The 23,793-nt window shown below is 39.3% G+C and overlaps 2 protein-coding genes across 6 annotated transcripts in view; one reads left to right on the forward strand and one right to left on the reverse strand.

Annotated features, from left to right (window-relative positions):
* Nucleotides 1-425, reverse strand: part of XRCC4 (X-ray repair cross complementing 4) — a 181,207-nt gene extending 180,782 nt beyond the window's left edge. Inside the window, exon 1 of one of the 4 annotated variants that reach the window (XM_075079935.1) lies at nt 230-425. In XM_075079935.1, the coding sequence (XP_074936036.1) occupies nt 230-410 (181 nt within the window). In that variant the 5' untranslated portion in view covers nt 411-425. The remainder of the gene's footprint in view (nt 1-229) is intronic. The other 3 variants (XM_075079934.1, XM_075079938.1, XM_075079936.1) reach the window with 3 other exon arrangements.
* TMEM167A (transmembrane protein 167A) lies at nt 397-23,076 on the forward strand. 2 transcript variants are annotated; one of them, XM_075079944.1, is made up of 4 exons: nt 397-497; nt 12,762-12,871; nt 18,378-18,412; nt 21,846-23,076. In XM_075079944.1, exons 1-4 carry the CDS (start codon nt 495-497, stop codon nt 21,914-21,916), a joined length of 219 nt encoding a protein of 72 aa, XP_074936045.1. In that variant the 5' UTR covers nt 397-494; the 3' UTR covers nt 21,917-23,076. The 2 variants fall into 2 exon arrangements, with proteins under 2 accessions (XP_074936045.1, XP_074936044.1); XM_075079943.1 differs by having other exon boundaries at nt 469-848.
* Nucleotides 23,077-23,793: the final 717 nt, after the last annotated feature.

The raw sequence follows: 23,793 nt of genomic DNA on the forward strand, positions 1-23,793 counted from the left end.
CCTTTCACTAGCAACCGCCCCCTTCCCCCCCCCCGCCACCGCCCCACCAGCAGGGAACGGAGGACAGAGCATCGGGCTCCCAGGCCCACTCCCCACCCCTCAGACAACCCGCCCACTGCCAGGGGCCTGCGGCTGATGCCGGGGACGGGACGGGACGGGACGGCCCCGCCGACTGCCTCGGTCCCCCATTACGGCGAAAGGGGCGGGGCGCCCCGAACGACCGACCTACCTCCTCCCGCCGCGCTGCTGCCCGCCGCTTCCGCCCCACCGAAGAGAACACCCTTGCCTGTGGCCGCACGACAGCCAATGAGAACCGCGCCCGCCCTTCCGTCCCGCCTTCCTTCGGTCGGTGCTGCCAATCGCCGTCCCTCACATAGGCAGCTACGAATCCCGGAAGCGGCCCCGCCCATGACCCTTGAAGGGGGCGCCCTGTGGTCTTTCTTCCGCCCCGCCGTCGCCTGCCGGAAGTGTGGTGTGGCTGGTAGCAGGTCGCCATGGTAAGCGCGGCGTGGCGGGCGGGGGGCGCCGGCTCCGCTCGGCCCCGGCCCCCTCCCGCCGCAACCGCCCCTCTGCCCGGTGGCGCTCCCGAGACCCCCTCACATCCCATCCGCGCCCTTTGAACCCCCTCAGGCCGAGCCCGCGGGAGCGGAGCCGTCCCGCACCCACTGTAAAGCCTGGCTTAGCGTTGGGCCTAGTGGTGGCGAGCCCCTGCGCCCCCGTGGCGCCTCCCGCCGCCTCCCCGGCCTGTTCCCCCGCGGTACCGCGGGAGCCCGGGCGTTGCCGGGGCAGCGGGCCGTGCCGCGGCGCGCCGTCCGTTAGGACGGTGTTTGTCTCTCCTAATGCACTGGGTATGTTGTTTGACGTCGTGCTTCTTGAGCAGGAAGTTGCATCCTGACGTTGACTGCTGTTCTCGCTTTTCGAGGATGGCGTCGGAGGCCTGGGTCCCTTTGCTTACGAGGAGTATGAATGGTGTATATAGACTTGACCTTGAGGCTTATTAGCATTTGCATACATGTTTTCTGTGGCGTCTGTCTTTTTTCATTTTATGTACAAAGAATATAAATGAAAGATCTGTATTTGGGTTAGAGCTAAAGCAGCACTGTAAGATTATCAGTCAAGGCGAAGATGGTCTTTATATGAGCAGCAAAGAGACATGATTTTAAAATTAAAAGGAAAAAATCAGCAGAATAGCTAAGAGAATAAAAGGCTCCCTGTACTAATAAAGGTTTGTACAGTACTTTTAGTTCAACACAGAATTATTTTAAGATGAGCATTTTCAAAAATCATAAAATCACAGAATGGTTTGGGTTGGATGGGACCTTAAAGGTCACCTAGTCTGCCCTGCCATATCCAGGGGCATCATCACCTAGACCAGATTGCTCAAAGTCCCATCCAGTCTGACCTTGATGGGTTATCCATCAACAATGATGGGTACAACTTCCATTTAATCCTTTTGTACTTCTCACGTATTTATTAAAAGAACCTCTTGAGCTTTCTTATGGTTCAGTTCAAAAAAAAGTTCCTAGGCTCCACGTCCTGTCACCAGAAGGAAATTGCTTACCTGAGGATTCCGTTGCAGATCTTTCAGGTGTACCTGTGCTCATCTGTGGCTTCAAGCAGTGAACAAAAGGTTTTCATTATAAGAGGCGTAAATTGTCTCAGAAGATCTGAAAGGCACATATAGAAGATGAGGCTAGAGGGATGTGCATGCCTCACCTCTAATCAGTGCTTGAAAAGGTACTATAGAAGTACAACATCACCTTGCTGTTCTTCATAGTACTTAAAAGGATTTGAGATTGTAGAAAAAGGCAAAAGAACCTTGATGATCAATGAGACACTTACATTGCTTAGTTTGGCGCTTAACTACAACACTGATGTTTATATCTAGCAGATTGTCAGGGGTACGAGATCTTGTGAGAAACTTTTTTTCTCTACTTCTCCATGTTGCTTGTTAGATGTTACTCTGTATGCCTCAAGGAACCTGAAGAGAAATAGAATCTTTTAATGAGATTTTTCTCATTATTTTATGTCAAAGGAGGTGAAAATAAGTTTCTTCAGTCTTGTGGTGTTTGAATTTCCTCAGGGAAAAGAATAACCCTCATGGCATACCCAGTACTTTTGGTTCTCCATGATACCTCTAGTGTCATGGCTCTTTAGAAAAGAGTTGGCTTGTGGGATTAGCAGTCATGAGCTGTAGTTAATGATGCCTTCTTTTGAGCTCACACTTGAATATTAGATAGGAAACAGCTGCTGTCTGTGTATCATCAATTGGAAGAGAGTAGAGCTACACCTCCAATTTCTTCTCTTTCTCCAAAAAAGATGAGCTGCAACTGTGGGAAGCCACTAGCTCTGTGAATAGCATAGATTTTGAAGCATGATTTCCAAAGGACTTTATCCCTTGGAACTTTCCATCCCATTGTGTCCCGGGCTTCCTTACCACATCCTTACTAAGCAAGTCAGAACTTGTGCTGGGTGAACAGGCAGCTGCTGCCAAACAGAATATGTATAAGCTGGCTTCTACCTGTCTTTTCATTTATGTGAAAGCACAACTTGTGTTTATTTTTTCCTGTTCACTGCCACTGGGTAGAGGAAAAAAAAAACCCAAAACATAACTTAAACCAACTTTGAAAGTGGCTAGAAGCTTGTTAATGGATTAACAAGTTACTGGAAACAGAAGGGGTGCAGTATAATGACATGACTGCTTAATTTATGTAGAGGCAGAGTATGTGTTGTTTACTGACTTTCACTAATCATTATGTCAGTTTATCCCATCAACTTTTGAAATTCTGTATCTGAAAACTCAAAAACTTTTCCTGGTGGGGTTGAAATATTTGCCATGTGCGTGTGGTGGGTGGAAAGAGGGAGGAAGCCTGAAGTAAGATCAAAATGAATGGTGAGCCTCTCACCTGCCGAAGGGTGTTCTTCACTTTCCTTTGTAGCAAAAATGTGCAGTTGTGGCCAAACCTGAGTACACATACAAAAAAACATCTTACTGGATAAATTTTGTGTCTGTAATTATAATTTAGTGATGAAGACAATACAGAAAATTTCACAAGGATGGCATCTTTCCCTTCACCCTCTGGTTAGGACTGACCTTAAGCCTCATGTTACTGCCGAAAAACTGATTTGGGAACTTAGCATAAGGACAAACATTTCTGTCACAGTCTTTGTTGGTGTCTTAGAATGGTGTTTATAGAAGGAAGGGGAATTGCTCATGTAACCAACTGTAAAAATGTTCATTAGTAAATATTGATCCAAACCAGGCTCTTGGATATAAACATACCAGAATCTGAGACACTGCTAAGCAAAAGAGCTTTCAGGAGTCTTCAAGTATAAAGTTTTGGGTTTTGCTTATTCAGAATTACAAGGAGGTATCAATCTTGATTTGATTTTGCTGATAGCTTTGTTTTTATCACGGCCTAAAGGTAGATAGGATTAAAAACGTCTCCTAGTTCATCTTACAGTCTTAAGTAATCTTTGTATTGTGAATTTATTTGGAATAATGATGGGGGCCTTTTTGCATGTCAGTATTATAATGCAATGAGGCAGTGAATTTTTTTAATATAGGCAATTAGAATTTCGTGGAGTTAAAGCTGCAGTAACAAATTTTTTATCTGATAAAGCCTTTGCTACCCAGCTAAACTGATTTTACTTGGAATCTGAGGATTTTACTCTCATGCCAAAGCTGTAATGCAAGAAGATGCTAGGACCTCCTTTGCCACTAGTCATGCAACAACTGATTTGTGTCCCTGCTGGCAATACTTGTTGACCCCCATGGCAGCTCTGATATGCTCCAGGCAGGGAGGAGCAAACGCTGCTAATCTGCTCTCCATGTACCTCCCTCCTGTCAGAATAACAAGCTTGTCAGAGGTTTGAAAAGGAGAGAGGAAAGGAGAAATAGACGCAGTGTGGCTAGGTAGGGACAGTGAGGTATGGTGTTTACTACACTAGTATTGGGGCTTAGTAAATCTCATACCATCTGTAACTCCACTTGAAAATGGTAATGCTACTGTGAAGTAGTTGTGATGTGAGTTACTACTTGAAGTGTTTAGTGTTGATACCTCTGTGTCAGTTTACAAGCCGACCTGAAAATATATCATCGGTATTTTGCTTCTGTGATTATAGAACAGAGAAAACTATTTATTCTGCCATTGTAAGATGCATCTCTTGGTCTGATTTGGGAAGAGTGGGATGCAGTGAGTCTACTTCTACAAATTTTTACCACAACCTGAGCAGTCTGAGAGTGCTACCAGTTGTGAGAAACCGTTTCTTTGCTGAGCGTCGAGCAGTTATGGCTAAACATCTTTGGCATTCTGTCTGCTATTAGACCTCTTCGTTTTATTCAGTGATAGCATGAGAAGTGGGGATCACATTTTTCCACAGGCCATGGATTTTCTACTCATGATCCAATCTCTAAGCTGAACAAAAAGGGATGTTATCATGAAATAGTCAATGTTACCATTTAATTTTTTGATTGGCTGCAGCATTAGACACCATGCATACCCACTGTAATAGCTACAGTGTTGAATACATTTTTCTGCTGATGCACAGAGTTTGGTGCTCAAACTCACCAAAAGTTTTCATTTGTGACCAGGGGAAGGAGGCAGAAACAGCTGGCATCTTGCTAAAAATGTTACATGTCTTACAGATGCCAGGAATCCGAACGACACACCTGAACTCTGCCAAAAGAGAGACCCGCAGAGGTGCTGTAGGCCTGCCCAGCACCATGGGACATCACAGACTTAGCAGAGGTTTTTGTTATTTCTTGACTAAGTATGTTTTTTCCTGATAGAGAAGTATTTGGTTTTCATGTTTTAAAGAGATGGTTCTACTATTAATGAACAAAAGAAAAGCCATATATAGATAATATACATAATGTTTGATTTGTTTTTTTAAAATTCTTAAGTAAATTAAAATATAACTTTGTGCAGCTTTTAGAACAGAAAGAATATGCTGTCCCTTTACTGCATGCAGCAAGTTAATGTTCAGGAACGTAGCTCAGCTTTGAATTGCACAGGGTTTTTGTGGGGATAAGAGACATTCAGAGAAATAGAAGGCACGTGGTTTTTTTCTGTTATGCTATGGAGCCAATCTCTAGTTAGTTTTTGAGTTTTGCTTTGGTATGAAAGTAGAAATTCACCATAACATCATTTTCTTAAATGTGTCAAACACCAGCAGATGGTATATTAGCAATATGGCAAATGTCAGATTATTCAGTACAACAAAGCAAAAATATTTCAATATCTTCCTTTTTGAGGACTTTGACTTTCTTCCATGTCCATGTTCAGATTCCTGTAGTATCTTCTTTACACATTCATGCCTTTTGGATGCTGCTTTTATTAGAGTAAGGATGTCATCTGATCCAAAATGTGCTGGCACGTTAGGCTCTTACCTCTCCCATTCCCACATACAATTTTTACTGTTTCTTAAGATTCTCTGGTAAATTTGAGGTAAACTAAGTAGTGTGGTGTGCAACTTCAGAAGGGAGAGTTAGCTAATTTGACAGAAGCTATGTTGCTCAGTTATCAAAAACACAGCAATGGTAAACATGTATAATTAGGCAAACTTCTTTGATGAGCAGCAAGAGAAGCTGGAACTCGCTCATTATGGGAGAAGTTGTCTTTTTTTGCATGGATAATTTTTCTTCCTTCTGTTTGGCTGTACTCTGGAAATCTCTGATATACAGATTTTTGGGGCAGGAGTGGCAAAAGAGCTACAAATCAAGGTTTATGTCCTTTTGGAGAGCTCTGTGGCAATGGTTGAATATCACTTACTCTCTTCATAGTTCCAGAAACTACTGTTACTCCCTGTTACACTGGAGAACATACTTACCTTCAGCATCCTGAAAAGAGGATTATAGAAATTATTCCCGTTCTCTAATGGAGGAAGACAGCAGAGAAAAAAAATCTCTGTAAAATAGCAAAGTGTACAATCTGCAAAGATGACATGGAGAAACAGATATCTTAAGCTTTTACTGCCACATCTAATGTAAGTCTATGCTTGTTGAGTAAATATATGGACATATACACTTCGGTGTAACGGTAACCCTGATAAAAAGACTTAATATTGTAACTTTCACTTTTTTTATTGGAAGATTTTTTTTGTAAGATGCTGCATCTGCTGGGGCAAAGAAGGAGGGATTTAAGTGAGCATGGAGTTTCAACGTTGTCATTTCAGTGTTGGTGTGTGAATTTGAATTGCGGTAAAAAAACTAAATGTGTTAGGGTCAAGGGAGCTTTTGTGGCAGAGGACAACTCTTTCCATCTGTTAATTCATTGTCTAGTTGTTTATCAAGATTGCTTATGTTTTAAACAGATGTATTAGTCTTAAGTTGACTGAAGAGCTTACGCATTAGTTCCTATGTGCTGTACTTGCTATTTAAATTAGGCAACATACTTCTTCAGTAAATGGCATGGGGAAAGATTCCTTATTACCCTAATCGAGGCTTAGCCTAAATTTTATGAATGCAAAAGTATTTTAGACAAACATGAATGAGCGTTAAATATTGTACTTAAATTCCTTGGAAACTAAATACTGGGGTGAATATGTGCTAAACTTAAACACCCTGTTCATGTTAGAGCAACCAGTAACTGCTAAATGGACATTATTAGGATACTTACTAATTATAAAGCAGTTTTGTCTAAACACCTCTTTCTTAGTTCTTCAGTGTAGTTTTGCCAATAATCACTTCAAACTTAACTGACTTGCAATTTTGTATTTTTCTTAGTGCTGTAGCATGCCTCTTTTTACAAATGCTTGCTTTGCATTCATTTTTTATCAGATTACATTTGGCAGCAGTGGGAAAACAAATACTTTCAGAATAGGTTAGAAAATAATACAATTATGTGCATGTTTTTACTGATATTTAGCAATTGCCTTGACCTTCAGTTTGGGAGTAGTCCTAGATGTTTTATTTCCTATTAATGATTTCAATATTATACTCCTAAAAATTAGATTTAGACTAGGGAAATAAGAATTGCTGTATCTAATGGGAACTTTAGATAATAAGCATTTTCTCTTTTAGCTTTTAAGGACATCCTCATTAAAATTTCATAGATAGATTTCACTTTTCTATGGTGGGATTTGAAGCCTACATTACTATTTTAATGTAGGCTTTTACGTTTTCATCAGATCTTCCTTAACCACAGTTTAACTACAGTATAAGCCCTTTCTCACATTTTAATATGAGAAAGGCAGCTAAACAGTCAGATATCAGCATTGGTTTCTTCGGTTCCAAAGAACATAATCATCCATCAATTTTATAATATTGAGAAGGGAAAAATAAAATAAAGGTGTTCTAGAAAAACTGTATATCCTGCAGCATATTACACAAATGTGGTTATTGTTTCTTTAGAATATTCCAATAATTTGTTTTGCCCACATAAATGGATTATTATAATAGTAACCATGGGGCAAAGTTTAACAACTTGCTGGCATTACGATGGCTTCTCTATATCCTGCACAGATGAGAGCGTGGTCATGCTGCAATCAGTGGTAGAGTAATCATTTTGTAAATACTGAAAGTCTAGGGAAGATTAAGGTTTGGTTTTGGTGTTAAGTCTGTTGAGATAAAGTGGGAGAGCTTTTGTTTTAGGCTTTCTACCAACCCAGGCAGACAATGATATGGGGTTTATGTTCTCTTCCTGCATGTGGTTTTTTTTTCCCCTAGAACCATGGTATCAGGTGGTTTATTTTAAACAAAAGTATATGAGACCAGGAGAAATTCAGCAGGTCCTTCCATGACACATATAGTTGCATCAAAACTTACGATGTAATTTAATATAGTGCTACCCAAGAGTTGCATCATTAAGTGGTTCATAATTTTGTGGCACTGTTTGCAGAGACATGGAACCAATATCTGAATCAGAGAATGTAGGAGTGATGAGGTGAATAAAAAGTAGAGGGAGATACAGTACAAAGCCTTGGTTATGGCTGTTATTTTCACTGTAGAAAAGCTTAGGACCAGTGCATCTATTATGGCTATGTCTTCTGAGGCTGAATCTTTTATCAGTGATGACTAAAAACGTAGGCAATCATCTGAGTGTGCCCTTCCTTTCAGCACATTGAATTAAATACTCTTATAAAGTGCAAGAGTTGTTGATAACCAGAACTCCGAACTGCCTCTTTTTTTTTTGTCTTGTCCCCAGATGTAGTAAATTGTAGGGGTGACAACATTGTCTATAATCAGGTTGACAGGGGCTGTGCTAATGTTGTGGCCGATCAGGATTCTGTTTCTCAGCCACATAGAAAACTTTTCACTCTAAATCAACACTTCCTAAAGCATATTAAACTTCTGTTACCACCTACTGTTGCATATATTTCTTATTTCTCCATATGCAAGCTCCTCCTTCCCTCTCTCCTCACCGCAGACAAAGGAGCTGTCGCACTGTCTCCTGCTCCTGTTTTGTAGCAGATTCACCGATGGCCGGAGGCCATTTCCTTCCTTGTAACTCCCTGGTTTGCCCCAGTATCCTCTCTGCTGACAGCTATGGCGTTCAGATGCAGATTTGGATGGGAATACATTCAAATGTCTCTAGCTGTAATGTTTGTTTTGAACTACCGTATACTCAGATGGATATTTCTAGTACATGCCACCACTGCTACTCTGAACACAAGAAAACTTTCAAGAGCATTCATTCTTTATAAGGTGTATTATATGGAATTATCTTTACTAAGATACTATATGATCAGGGAAATAATATTGAGGCATGTTTTTTAATGTCTGCTTTTGGGGAGGATTTAAAAGAGGCTTTGGGCATGTAGCTCTCAGAGCTAAAATCCATGGTCTTAAGTTTCCAAAGACTTATGAAAAAACTTGCTCTTGCAAGTTCAGCTGAATACAATGCCTCATTAGTGCTGCAGGTGATGTGAAAGTGCTCCACAACTACCTGGAGACAGCACACAGGAAAGGGGGGGTGGGAATTGTAATTACTTAAATAACACAGAATATTACTACTGAGGTGTTTCCACCATGTCAGAAATGTGCCAAATGCAGATGTAGAAAATTTCAGCGTATATAATTAAAGCCACAGCTTGCACTGTCTAAAACAAGAATAAAATGTCAGCGCCGATTCTTTTCTGCATTTGCAATCTGAGTCTTGAGAAGTTAGTTGTCTTTTCACCAGCATGCAGACACAGTCTAAAAGATAGGATCAGTTTCTCCATTTGCTGAAATTTCTTTATAATGGAAATCAGGCTCACAGGATCGACATTAATCCAGTCAACACATTTGAGAAATTCCAATTAATTACTTTTGGATCAGAGAAACAGAGTTTAACCAAATGAACTGCAACCCACCTACATTACGACATTTTCCAGATAGCTTGGTATGTGAATGCAGTGTTTTTAAAAGGATTCCGAGTAATGTATGACTCTTATAGCAGCTTTTAATTACATCAGTTCAAGCAGCTGGATGTAAATCGCCCTTTTCTGTAAATTCAGCTGGGCCATAAGAATTACTTCAGACGTGAAATGTGAAACCATCTACTTCAGAAATAAATTTTCATTTCCAGTTTAAAACTCTAAACAAATTTTAAAATATGCATGTCCTTTTAAAGTGACTCTGTAGAAAAATGTATAATTCAGAGCACATTTTGGTGGAATGGCATCTGTAATTACAGCGATGCCCGATGCTGCGTATCTGGAGAAACACGTGAAGAACCCAACAAAGAACAATTATATACTGGCCCTATTGATTGACTAATAACATATTTCATGAGTATACATTTACAGTCCCTGCTTAAGAGGAAGCAAGTGTGCCCTTCTGCCATTTTTGTGTGTTGAAGTACCCGATACTGCCAGCCTCCTTGGGAAGCAGCTGTGGGGGAAAGCTTGCAGGAATTCATGGGAACGAAGCTCTGGCAGGCACTGTGCTGTGAGATGTTGAGAGCAGCTGTCTCTCCCGGAGGACTGATCAAATTAATCAGTTGATAGGGAGTATCTGGCTTTGCTGAGAGGCAGCTACTCCTGGATCTGGCACCATCGCGTTCCTAGACCCGCAGGAGCCAGGAGACACTGCCTCTCGTAGGTCCTAAGAATTGTCTCTGTGGATAATTGAGTTTCCTGGTTTCTGAAGTTGGCGAAAGCTTGTGCCTAGTACAAAGGCAAGAGCCTACTGATAATGATGGGCAGTGTTTTGTGCTTTGTGAATAATCTGACCATTATTTAGGAGATGGTAGAACAGAAATGATGACTCAGCTATCTAAGCTAAAATACTAAACTAAACATGATTTAGCAAACGCTATGCTTTGGTAGAAAAGCGGGTATCCTCACCTTGAGGGCCTGAGGGCTGGCTTTGGGCATTGGATCACTGTTCCATGTGTTTAGTGTCCCCTTTCCATGTTCTCAGTCCTCACAGACACCTTGCCGCATGTCAGCTGCGGCACGTTTATCCTTTTCCACTGCCTACCTTCTCTCTGCATCCTAATAATCACATTTCCACCCTGTCACTTTTTGTGTCTCAGACTGTTGTCATAGGAAGGGCATGAGGAATGAGGGAACTGGCTTGGGAGTTTTTGTTCTGCAGAAGGACGGCTGACGCAAGGGGGCTTCTGCTACAGGCAGAAGTAAAGGGGAGGGTAGCAGACCACTCCAATGGCTAATGCGGCCTTTGAGGGCATGCCCTCGAGGGTGCTGAAATATCTCAGGCTGCGGAGGCAGAGTTCAGTTGCTCCTTGAGCCTTTCTATGCTATTCCTTCTTAATGGGTAGCTCCCCACTCACAGGGTGGCCTGTGGGACCCCATTAGTTAGACATATAAACTAGTTTGTGTGTCTGGCCCTGTCTGATGCAGGTGTTCAGGGTGGCAGTTTATGTGTGTTCCAGTATTGCTTCGAATGACTCATGAAGACTTCTGCATAAGCCAAGGTTTTGGTTTTTGTTTGTTTGTTACAGGGTTTTAGATCTCCTTATCAGAAGGGTCATGGATGTTCCAATGTCCTTGCTTCTACTGGAGCTTCTCATTTTTGTCTCTTAATTTGCTGTTAGTGCAGTACTGAACCAAAATATTGTGATTTTCTTTTGTAATTCTCCTTAACTAGAGAAATTTGGTTATCGGAGCTTCAAAACATTAGGATTTTGTGACATAGGAAGAAAGAGCACATAGATCAGCAGAGGTGTGCCTCAGGGTATGGAAATGGGAGCTCTGATGTGCTCTTAAAACCCACTGAGTTCTCCTTGAAGAAGGAAAATGCAGTGTAATATCACTTCATAAGTGCTAAGTATTCACACTTAATTAAATACTACTACTCAGCCCTCTGGGTTGAGCAGCACAAAAAAATACGAGATATTTAGAAACAAATTTGTCAGAACTCCAGAAGAGTGAATTTATTGTATTTGCTTTGCCATTTTTTTGGAGTTCGGACAAGATAGGATTTGCAAATGATGGTAGCTAAGCAAAGAGAAAATAAGGCTGTTTTAAGTAAGCAGTTGTCTAGTACGCTACCTGGTGCTGTTAAGGTGACCAGAAATGTCAGCTGAGACATGCTGAATTTAAAAAAAAAAAAAAAACCCACACAAAACAAAAAAAAACCCTGCAGCTTCATGCTTCATGCAGCTGGATTATTTTCACATTGTAAGAAGAATCTAAGTCTCAGATTTGGGACTCATTTTTAGAAGCTACAAATCACAAGGACTAGTAGGAAATATTTCTACTAAAAATTCCAGTGAACCTACTGGGGGAAAAAAAATGTTTCTAGTGCATTATTTATTGGAATAGTGATGTGGCACTTGGTGGAAATCAGCATCAGCCATCTTTCTTCCAGATTTTGTACTTGGTTGTGCAGTTACAGCAGTCCTTACATGAGTACCTTTTGTCCCCCTGTAATGTTTATGCGTCTGGAAAAAATTGCTTCATGTAAGCAATGATAGATGCTTGTAAATTAATTATTAAAGAACATGTTGGCAACACAAGACTCAACTTTGGTTAAAAAAAATGCTTGTGAGATGCAGTTACTTCGTTTTTCTGATATTTCAAATTTTAGCAAATAGCCAGATACTGTAGCAGTTCGTCAAGAATTGTTTCTTCTTACTACCAGTAGGCAGATTAGTTTGACTATCAAACTATGGGTTTTTACTTCTCCATCCTAAGGCAATTCCTTCATTTGTCCAGTGTTTGTCATACAATTAGCACTTCTAAAAAATGTGTTTATAGTAAAGTTTTTAAATTTAAAATAAAAAGGTGACTTGAAAATAAATTTAATCAGTTTTCTGTTCGTAGTTCAGGTGGGTTTAATTGTATGTCTTTATAGAAATCTGTTGGATTTTGGGTGCAGTATTCATAAAGCAGTATATTAACATTCCTCCTGCATATTTCTTGTTATTCTCTGTTTGGCTGCCGCTGGTTTAGTTGTCAAATACTCTTCACCTCCACCTTCACCACCACCACCATATTCTATTGATGCAAACCGCAGTTACACTTATTCTTGGCTGAGAGGGAACATCTGTTTTCTGTAACTCTTAGCCTGCTGCTAATGGGTTTCCACAAACTGGCGTTGGAACAGGTGCCTGGGAGCAAACTGTAAGGTTACCATTTTGTCTGCTATTTCTTTACCCTTCTTGGGATGGATTGAGAAGGAGAACTCTGTTCTTCCAGCATTGTGTGCAATGGGCTGTTAAAAGAGTTTCTGGCTTACTGGTGCTGGGTTTCATTTTTGTTTTTAATGGGTATTGTCTAAGGGATCATGTATTTTCTCCAGCTTATGCAGTGAGGGAAGTTTTGTACTGCAAAGATGTAATTTTTTCTTTTCTGATTTTCTTCCACAGTCTGCAATCTTCAACTTTCAGAGTCTACTGACTGTAATCTTGCTGCTTATATGTACCTGTGCCTATATCAGATCCTTGGCTCCCAGCTTACTGGACAAAAATAAAACTGGGTATGTAGTCTGATAATTTTAAAAATACACCAGCTGTTTTTACTCTTAGTATCTTCTACTGATGTGTGATAATACAAATCCTATTTTGAAAAATTTATCTTTTTTAAAGATAAAAACCTTCATTTTATACCGTACAATAGAAGTCAATAAGGTATTTGCAAGCACTTAATTGCAATTTTTTAGTGAGAATTATTAACTAACAAAGCCAGCTAATATTGCTTTATCAGTTAGTTTCTAGATTTGCAACTTCCTCGTGAGATGCATACTAAAGGTACAGAAATGAGTGACAGAAAGAAAACATTTTCCTACATGCAGCTATTGCTGTAATGATCTATTTTTCATTCCTGGGGTGGGTAAGAAAACATTAACAGCAGAAGCTGGCTTTTTGTTTGTTTTCGTGATAGGTGTTTTGGAGGTACAAGTTTGAAACACAGCTTTAGCAATAATCTGTAACTAAAAACAAGTAAAAATATTTTTAAAAATAAGAAACACTAATGTATGGTCTCCTTAAGTCATTGTTTTGTATTTTCTAAGATGATGGAATTTGTAGAAGAGTTTTTGAAAGCTTCTTCGAGGCTAATGTTGGGGGGTTTTTTGTCCTTTGGTCACTCTAATGTCATCTCCCACTTTTATTACTAAAGCACATGTCCCTAGGTGACCAATGTTTTTCTCCTTTGTGTTCCCCATTCTTCTGGAATGTGCTTAATGTTGTGGGGCTAATATGGCTGCAAAACAGTTCTGTACCCTGCTCAGCAGCACAGTTTTTGGGGTGGTGGGAAACAAGGACTACCATGGAGCCAAATCTGTCCCTCACTTATGCTGCTAACACCCGTTCACCTTTTGGCTTGCCAGTTTTCTTTGCACTGCAAAGAATGTGGCTGGATGTTGGGTGCAAGCAGCAGTATGCAGGACTGTGATTTAAAGCTGTGGTCTTAAAGTAATGGTTAGGCAATTTTGACCTAGAAATCACTGAGGCTGTCAGTAGTATTTCAGTTATACTGTCACCTAAGGTTAATACAAAGGAGATAATATTTATAGAAGTAGGAGGTAATTCTAGCCAGTAACGTTCTGGCTGGAAAAAACAGACAGGGTTTTGGGCTCTGCTGTTTGATTTGTCCACTTTTTCCATTAGATCATTTGCTGTTAAAGAAAATGTTTTTTTCCCTAAGTATCTTCTGCCACTTCTGCATCTAATTTTCAGAGAAGGTGTCAAGTTTTAAGTAGACTCTTGTCACCAATAACCTTGAGTGTTTGTCTTCTGAAAACCTGCATTGTAATTAACCTCTGGAATTCCTGTTTTATCACACAAGTTGTTCTTTTAACAGTGTAAGATACACAGAGTATGCTAGCTTTTCTTCTATTTGGAATTCTAACATGAAAATGCTTGTGTCCTTTCATATGAGGCCGCGAGGTTGCCACTGACAGAGATTTTTTTTTGATAAAAGTAAAGATGGAAAGAAAGGATGACTTCATGAAGGACTGGGTGGGGGGGGAGAGGGGAATTTGGGTGTCTGTAAGTAGAAGATAACACAAAAGTCAATGAAGTATACACAGTGAGAAGTAAGAATATTTATTTTACTGATTAAAATTTTAGTGCTGTTCTTGGCAACGAGTGTTTCCTTTAATCTGGAGCTACTCTGTTTATTCTTGAGGCAAATCTGTCTGGAGTACAATAGAACTCTCTTCATAAAATGTTTTCAGAGGGTGCTGACACAGTGGAGGAGTTGGGCGTTTGATCTGAAGGTTTGTATTTATATAGATGTTGGACACACTATTTTATTTTTTGGGGTTTTTTATATACATATGTAGACTACTTTGTACTGGAGAATAAAACATTGGCCTGGAAGCAATGAAATTTGTTTCTTGAATGGTAGATGTTTACACGGAGCTCATATGCTGTTAAACCCATGTCCCTTTTCACTAACATATTCCATGCTCAAATGGAAAAGTCTAGACATACTGGATAAAATAAATTCTAGTGATATTTCATTTTACCGCAGAGATGATCTTACCTCATTATTGCTGCTCCAAATTAATAGCATTAAAAAGTAGCAATAAAATATTGAAGTGACAGAGAGGAGATATGTTGATAGTTATTCACTGTATTTCTGACTGAGTGGTAACATTGAAGATTTAAATCTGTTGGTAGTAAGTAAAGAAGCCTGTTTCTGTTGGTTGTGAGACACCGTTGCAAAGTGATGTCACCCATCCTCAGAACACTGTATTTCATCCCATTGACTTCTGCCAAGATGGGTCTTCTCCTACCAAACCAAACAGAATTTTAAACCTTCATTTTCCCTGATGCGTCTTGAGTGTTTCCATGTGCTTTGTGCTGAGCAATACCCTTTAAGGTTAGGAAAGCAAGCAGAGATTTACTGTTTCATGCTAACCAGAGGAGAATGCGTACCACAACAGAATTCTCTCCTCCCTGCTAACCAGAAAGATGTGTTAGCTTATATGCAGCAGAGATTTCCTTTGACTTACCCCACTGCAATGCTTATGGCATCTCTCTCACTCCCTCCTGCAGTGGCGTTGTCCTGGTAAACACATGGCAGCTGCATTTTGCAGCATTCCCAGTCTAGCAGCCAAAGTCTAAAGACCCACTAACCCCTTCTTGTCTTACTGGCTTCCATTTCTTTGCATTTTTTGTTCTCCACATAACCCACACCACTTCCATGATCAGTGCTTTTAACACTAACACTGAAAGCCAGGAATATGCAGCAGCTTGTGCACATTTGACTTGTGGCTGCCAGAAAACAGCAGGTATGCAAGCCAGGCTGACACGTTTCACCTGCATTAAAACAAGGAAGATGAACGTGAAGGGGAGAATAAGGAACAGTGCAATTACTTTGAGTAGTTGCTTCAGGACAAATTATTTTGGAGCAGATTCATTCAAGGCTGCATTGTTTCTCTAACAGTCAGACAGGTTTTGTCTTGTAGAGGTGCATGGTGTGGACCTGAGATGAACAATAATGGAAAAATTCAGGAGAGCAGAGGGCCTGCACAGGGTTTTCTTCCAATGTGAGCTCTGCAGTTCATCCAGAGGCTGTGATTATATGTGTTCAGAAGGTCCAAGTTTCAATTTGCTTTTGCTCAGCAGCAAACTACATGGACAAACAGATGTACTGAGCTGTTCCAATAGCAGCACAAGCCTTTTAAAAACGTACTGTTGTCATCTCTTGGAAGGCTTGTCAGTCCTCATGTGAATGGTGAAGTTCATAAGAGGTTCAGTTCATCAGAAGTTCATAAATAGTTACAGTAAGGATAGCCAGTGAAATCCATATTATAACTGTTCTATACCTCCCACATCAGAAAGGTAAAACTGTATTTTCACCAAGAAGGGGTTTTCTAGGGCTAGAAACAATGTACAGTACTTCAACTGTAACTTTACATTGGTACACACAGTTGAAAAAAATCCAGAGAAGGCAAAGAATTACCCTTGCTGAGATTGTGCGTGAGGCAAATTCAACAGATTTATAGACTGCCCGAAGGAGTCAATATTCTTTTTGCCAGGTATAATTCTTGAAATATGCATATGAAAAGGAGAGTACTGTTTTATTTCTTTGAGTTCCTAGGCAAGTTTTTGAGATGGCAACATGAGATGCTGGGCTGTAGTTGTTTTTGTGTTGGTTTGCAGCATGCAATCTATAAATCTTCATTTAACAGAGTAACAACAGTTATGAGTCTTAAGTGCAATCCACCCAGTACTATGGGGCTGTCTATTTTGCTCTGTAAGATTTACACATGAATGGCTTTTCACCTGCATGCATCTTCAAAAATACATAGATGTCTTCAGGTTATTCTACTGTGTGACATCTTAGCCTGGAAAAGTGTGATGATCTACATGCAAGGTCTATTATTTCTGCTTGTGGAGATATATAAAAGCAGAAAAAATTAGTGTTGACTCTACAGAAATACTTTTGGCTTGAGGTGGAATGATGTAAAGCACAAATGAAAAAAACTGCTTTCTAAAAATGAAAATGCTGGAATGCTGTTCACAATAAATTGGGCAGCAAGAGGTATATTGGTCAAAAAGCATTTCACTTCAAATTCAAAAACTTCACTTGCTGTCTCTTGGAACACTTAGTTCTCACCTGCCTGACACCATGCATTTGTTCCAGAGATAAAAGGGAGGCTGCTAAAAGGAAAGAGGGTTTGATGCAGTGGTAAACTAAGACCATAAAAGAGGCCATAAAATACGAAGTAGCTCGGAAAATCTTTTTTAAAAATTGCAGAATGTGTTGACCGCTGAGGTATGCAGGAGCAAGTGGCCCAAAACTACCTGTCTGCATTTAAGCAGGAAAAAACAGGCAATTGCTAGAGCCAAAGAAAGGGGGAGGACAGATAACCGAAGAATTGTGGATATGGGTTTAGAACACTGTGGGAAAGTACTTGGAGAACTGCCATCACAGCAGGTAGTAGATGCAACCCCACAAATAATGTAGACTGAAGTTACTGCTGATAAACATATCAGGAGAAGAAGGAAAAATAATTAAGTTTTTTTAGCCCATAAATCTATAAATAGACGATATAGTTAAATCCAGATGTTTTTACTGTATTGCAACCAGTCATAATATGAAGGAAACCTTCCTGTAGACAAGCTTTCAACACAGTTTTGACCAACATTTGAAAGGCTGAAAGCTGGCTTCTAGTTCTGGATGCTTCAGTATTTCTTCCCCTCTTACTTCTCAGATTCTAAAGCAATCCCTGCTCTTGAAAGTCAGTATGAGATTATTTTAGTTACACAGAAATTATGAATTTGTGGCATATATGCTTGTACATGCCTTTGGATATGCTCTGAATAGTTGAATCCTGCTTTTCTCCTTTGTTGTTTCACTCATGAGAATTCATGTCCTGGGCAAGCAGCATTAGAGAGAAATGATCAAGGTAAACCTTGGTAAAGGAGTAAAAAAAAATCTGAAGAATTGCTTCATTATTTATTTGAATGCAAGTATTCTATATCTACGAGCGTGCTCTGCTTGAAAAGGCATTTTTATCTACTATCACTAACAAATACGAAAGAGGGACTACAAAGCATTAAATTTAAGGTGCTCGGGTTTATCATCTCTCATACCTGCAGGAAGACTTGCTTCAAGATCTTAACATTAGAAGTTTCCCATATACAATGGCATGGAGGCCTGTAGGTATTTTCTACTCCAGTATTTTTCTAGCTCTGGTTTTTTTTAACATAAATTTCTGTCTGGAGTACTTTAATGTAGAATGTAGAATTCTGATGAACTCTTCGTATTTGGAACACAGGCTGGGTAAATGCATCTTCATTTTTCTTGCATGCAAAAAACATTGCTAGACTTAGAACTTTGCCACTTGTTTAGTTCATACCTGCACACAGGGGTACAGGCTATCTGGTGTTCTCTGGTGTTGAGAGTAGTGTCAAGTTGACAAACTACGGTTTATATGGCTTGTTTTAGCATAGAAGAAAGAAAATTAGTTGGCTTAAGTTGCTTTGTTAAACCAAAAGCCTAATGAATTTATTTTGTCTTTACAGACTGTTGGGAATTTTCTGGAAATGCGCCAGGATTGGTAACATTTTTTTCTTTGGAATCTTTAAGACCAGTGCCTTTTCTAGAGTATGCATTACTTAGTAGGATAATGTTTCCATGTAGCAATGAAACCCATACTCATGCATCATCTTAAAAAATGCAGGTTGTACCTCCATAAAACATAGTGAAGGGGAGGGGTGGGGTATGACGGTCTTACTAGCATCATGGAAACCTGCATTTTCTAATGTCAATTCATATACAGTGTAACACACACATGGTGTTACATTTGCAAAATCTTCTACACTTTTTACTATGTGAAATAACCAAGCGTATACTTCCTATTAACATTCAAAGAAATCAGTGATTCCTTACAAACTAATGTCTATTTGAAATTCTAATGGACTGCTGACAAAAGCCATGTATTTACTTGATAATATGTATAAAGTGTATATATATACACAGACTCTATAAAACAATGTGGAATTCATAATGCAGTAAGGTTCTGTTTAATCATGTCTTTTTTCTCTCCTTGCTTTAGTTAGCTTCTGTGCACTTTTGAATTATGCAAAGCTGTTGGTGTCAAGTAGCATCTATACAGAGCCTGATCAGCTCTATCTGATTTTAGACATTTTCCCATAGCATTGCTATTTATATTTATTTTAATCCTTATTCTGAATTTATTTTGAGAAGGAAATGGGAATATGCAACAAAAGTTCAGTCTTAGCATTAAGGTATATCCAAGATTTTTTTTAAAAATTACAAACCCAGCAGCAAAAGAGTGTTCTTCAAATTGCATTGTTAATGCAGAGCAGAAACACTGAACTTGTAATTCTAGATCTTCCTACTTGTCTCTGAACCTAAAGGAAAAATGTGTATTTCCCTTTTCTGCCTTCTAAGGCTTTGAAAGGGACATGACATACATTTTTCAGTATGTCAAAAAGCATTGATGCAAAAAGCAGTTTTTTGGGAAGACTGTTAAAATGATTGGAGATATTGTCCTATTTAGACAATAGACATAGCAGAACCAATTTTAGTGTTGTAACTGAAAGATACTGGCAAGGTGGCAGCTGTCAGAAATTAATTTCGAGCTATACCAGCAAAAACAAATGTAAAAATTCGGCTGCATTAAGGTTTGTTCAAGCTTGAAGAGAATGCCTTACCTTAACTGTCTTCTTTTTAGTTAACTGAGTGCAGGCGTACTTTTTGTTAGCTATGCACAGCAAACAGTTAAAAAAAACTACTTAAAAGAGTACACAAGAGGTTTTATGAGGTCCTTGTCAACTTGATAAGGTTAAGAACGGGAAAGTTAAGAACAGTTCATCTGGAATATAGTCTTGCTTTCCCATCATGTACTAACATTAAAAAATTTGCATTTGCTGCACCCAAGGTAATGCATGCACTCTTGTGCCCCATGGTGGACTGCTTCCTTTTCTCTTTTACATGTAAAACACTTAATTTGATTTCACCTTATATCTGGAGTGGTCCAATTTGACTTTCTCTTAGACTGACAGATGAGGAGATAGCATCTTAACATTCCTTCTGTACGTTTCCTTACATAACAGTACTGTATCCTTAGTATAGGAAATGGGCTTTGGAGATGATTCTTATCACTGTATTTGTGTTAATCACAGAGACATGTAGAAAGTGTAGGCTTTTAAAAATGAAAATACCTACTGGCTTCCTTTATATTTAACTTGTCCAGTGTGTTTAAACAACCTTTTTGCATGTGCATAAGTTTTTAATAACCAGCAAATGGTTACATATTTACAAAGTTGTGCAAAATTATGTTTAATCCTGCCACATGGTGATTTCTCTTTTAAGAAAATTAAGAACAGGAAAGTATAACCCATATGAAAATTGTAATACTCTAAACTGTAGGAGGTGACTTCCTCAAAAATTTATTTTAAACAGATGTGAAACTGCAGACATTAATTCATTCTGTTATTTGAAGTTTAATTAAATATGCCAGATCATGACAACATCTTGTAATGTCACGGTGGCAGGCATTCCTGCTTATGGGAGGTGTCACTACAAGTATTCTATTTTTCTCCTGCTATGGCAAGTTTGTGCCTCCTGTATTTGAACGTCCTGCTGGCAAAGGAGACTTTTTGTTTTATTGAGGGTTACACCTTAATGCTAGACTTGGGAGCCTTCGAATTTTTTTCTTTAATGTTTCTCTGAAAACTGTGTATCAGAAAAGATGGTTTATGGTAAGACAAAAGACCTCGCACAGCAAAACGAAATTTAACTTTGTTTAAAGCAAATAGCTCCAGTGCTGTCTTTAGCTTCTGAATGCATAAAAGCAGAATGCATGAGAAGGAATCTTGTCACTTTAAAGAGTCTTTGCTGTGTTAACACTTCCTGACAGTTTTGCAGGCTGGAAGTACCATCCAGTGTAGGGGACGCTCTGCTCTCCAGAAAGAAGTCAGTGGATTAATGAAGAGTAATGCTTAAGTAGAAAAGTAAAAATGCCTGGCTAATTAAATGGAGGAAGTGCCCTTGTAAATAGGTAGCAGTCTGATTAAAATTAATACTTGCCTGATTGTGTTACAGTTCCCTACTTAAGATTCCTTTTTTTTTCTGTAGCTTATTTGGTAAACAAGAGACCTCTGTAAGGTTTTGTTCTGGACCAAATGGGTGGGAATAGGTCTTTCTTGATTGCCTTTGCTGCCAAATACAAATCTATTAATGGAGTAAACTTAACTTTCATCCATGGTCTGCCCTGGAAAACTGTAATACTAATTTGAAGGAGGCAGAAGTAGAGGTGTCTGTGCAACTTCTGTAATCTGTTGACCTTTTTTATCACTAACATGAAAATCTGTGGACCAGACCCTCTGCACATGCTAACAACGTTATGTCTCTCTAGCAAAGGCATCTGGCCCTGTCTGGGCTGCTGTGGGCTCCCCAGCCAGTTAGCTGGCTCCTACATGATACCATGCATAGGAGATGCATGCTGCGTATAGCAGCTGTCAGGGCCAGACAGCATCGAGGTACACTTCTTCTCAGCTGACACGGAACAGCTTTTGAGCAGAGATAGCCCTTAGGCAGAACTGGGAACGGAGCCAGTAAAAGATTTTGTGCCTTGATCAACTTTCCAGTGCCTGGTGCCTGCCTCCTGACTCTCTTTGGCACTGAGACATAGCAGCAATATACTCTTTTTTTTTTTATGTTTTCCTGGAAACTGCAAGTCAGAGAAGATGGTTTACAGAAAGATTCAAGTCCTTGCATTGATCTTTGCTTAAAGCAAACAGCTCAACTCTTTCTTTATGTAGCAAAAAATCCTATCCTGCGTCTTAGTTTTCCCACTCCCATGCATGTTCTTCCTCTTCTATAGTAATAACAGCACTTCTCTATCTAGAAGTGTAATTTGCATATGCAATGGAATAATTACCATGTTAGGCTAGAAGCAGCCTAGATCTGTCTAGTCATGCCTGAATTTTTTTTGGTTTGGTTTTTTCCCTCCCTCCCCTCAGGTGAACGGAAGAGTCCCTACGTGGCTGTGTGCTGTGTCGTGATGGCCTTCAGCATTCTGTTTGTACAGTAGCAACTGAAGAGTGTCTCCTACGCCCTACTACCAAACGGCAAAGCATGAAAAAACTTCTGCAGGAAAAGACAGGAGGTGTCATCAAGTCTCCTCTTGCACACTAGATATAGATGGCCTGTCTCTTAGTGGACGCCCCCCTCCTGCAAACGGACCATCATGTACAGTATTAGTGATCATAATGTAACTAACTCCAAGTGACATGTACTTAATGTCAAATCAGTACTGACACTCCTGATGTAACTCTTGAAAGGGTGTCTGTTGTATATATGAGTTTCAGGGCAGTGGTTTTTTTTATGCCAGGCTGTCAAAGGCATTCATTTTTTGTTTGATAATCCTATTTAATTAAACTTAAAAATCATAAATCTAGCAATAGCAGAAAGGCTGCTCTTACAAGAATAAGAAACTTTGTGACTCTAGGAGATGTTCACGAAAGTATTTCTGGTTCTTACCATCTGAAAAATTCCTGTGATTTTTGTGATAGATATGCTCACATACTAAGAGTATGACCTCTGGCCTAAGTTACATTCAAGTTTTGTTTTCTAAACTTCTAATTGCTCAAATCTATCAATGTTTTTATTTTTAGGATAAGGTATTAATAAAGGCAGGGACCATAATTTTAGTGGTGAATGACTAGGTGCTGAGAAGGCACAGATGTGGGATTTTAGAACCTGGACTACTCTGTGCAAACTGTCATATGTATTCATTGTTAGAGATCTAGGTCTCAGGTAAATCATCCCCCAGCCTTTTTCAGTATTACAACAAAGATATATTAAAAGGCCTGCTGCTGTTGTTGCATGTAATACAAGGTTGCTAAAACAGCTAAGTGAACAGTTAGCTTCTTGGGAGTCTGCAGATAAGGAAGTTGCATGTCCCAATATTCTAAAGGCTAAAGAAAAACAAGTAAATTAGATTATGCTCACTATTAATAAAGGTTAGATTACCCTTATTCATACCTGCCTGTAGCTTTTTTTCTGTAGTTTTGCAAACTTTCAGTAATCTAGTAACTTCTTTTAATAGTGCCTGACAGGTGTAGTTACGTTAGGCAACTATATGACTTTATATTGACTGCATTTTAGAGTTGTTAGCAGAGGGTGTTTTTTGTTCTGAAAAGGTATATGATCAGAATGAGCTAAGCTGGCAATAAAATACACTGAAAGGCATGTAACTGTTGTCATTCTTGTTTGAAGAACTGGTTTCATAGATCCAAATTACCCGGCATTTAGAAATAAAAGTATTAGTTATTACCTTTGTATTAGCTCACATATACTTGCATATCTAAATCACCACCAAAGGTAGTAATCCAAAACTCTTTTCTAATCCAGAGCCAGGAAACCAGGCTGTAAACCAGGCAGGTTCCAGTACGGAGCTGTATGATGGTGACCACACTATGCACACATACAAGCCTTAAACTGTGCAGGAGACCTGAGGAGAGGCAAAATCTATTTCTGAATCTTTAAATGTGGATACTGCTCCAAACATAGCATCAAAGCAACTCATTTCTGGATTTCAAAGGTGCCATTCCTAGACTAGGGGGCGGGAATTTCCTAAGGATTCTTGGTTTTCAACTACTGGGTGTATACATGTTCAAAATATGCGAAGAATCATCTGATAACTTCTTATATTAAGCAATATTTTAATTTTTAATATTTATAGGACTTTATTGTAAATATATTTGTATGATATTCACACATTTTCAATTAATCTAAAGCTGTCCAGGTTATCAGACTAATTGTAATAATCTTCTGTGTTCAGCTGTGACTAGGAATACCAGTAAAAAACCCAAGGAATTTTAATTCTGACAATCCAATAACTGTTGACAGGAAGGCATTGTATTGCAAAAACCTTTCCTGTTCACAGCATTTTATCACTGAAGTTCA

The sequence above is a fragment of the Phalacrocorax aristotelis genome, chromosome Z, assembly GCF_949628215.1.
Source record: "Phalacrocorax aristotelis chromosome Z, bGulAri2.1, whole genome shotgun sequence".
Taxonomy (NCBI): Eukaryota; Metazoa; Chordata; class Aves; order Suliformes; family Phalacrocoracidae; genus Phalacrocorax; species Phalacrocorax aristotelis.

Bases quoted from the DNA above. Each gene is read 5' to 3' on its own strand.
- TMEM167A (XM_075079943.1), top strand. The intron at 12,872-18,377 runs GTATGTAGTCTG...TTGTCTTTACAG, and splicing joins CTGGACAAAAATAAAACTGG to ACTGTTGGGAATTTTCTGGA. The intron at 18,413-21,845 runs GTAACATTTTTT...CCCTCCCCTCAG, and splicing joins CTGGAAATGCGCCAGGATTG to GTGAACGGAAGAGTCCCTAC.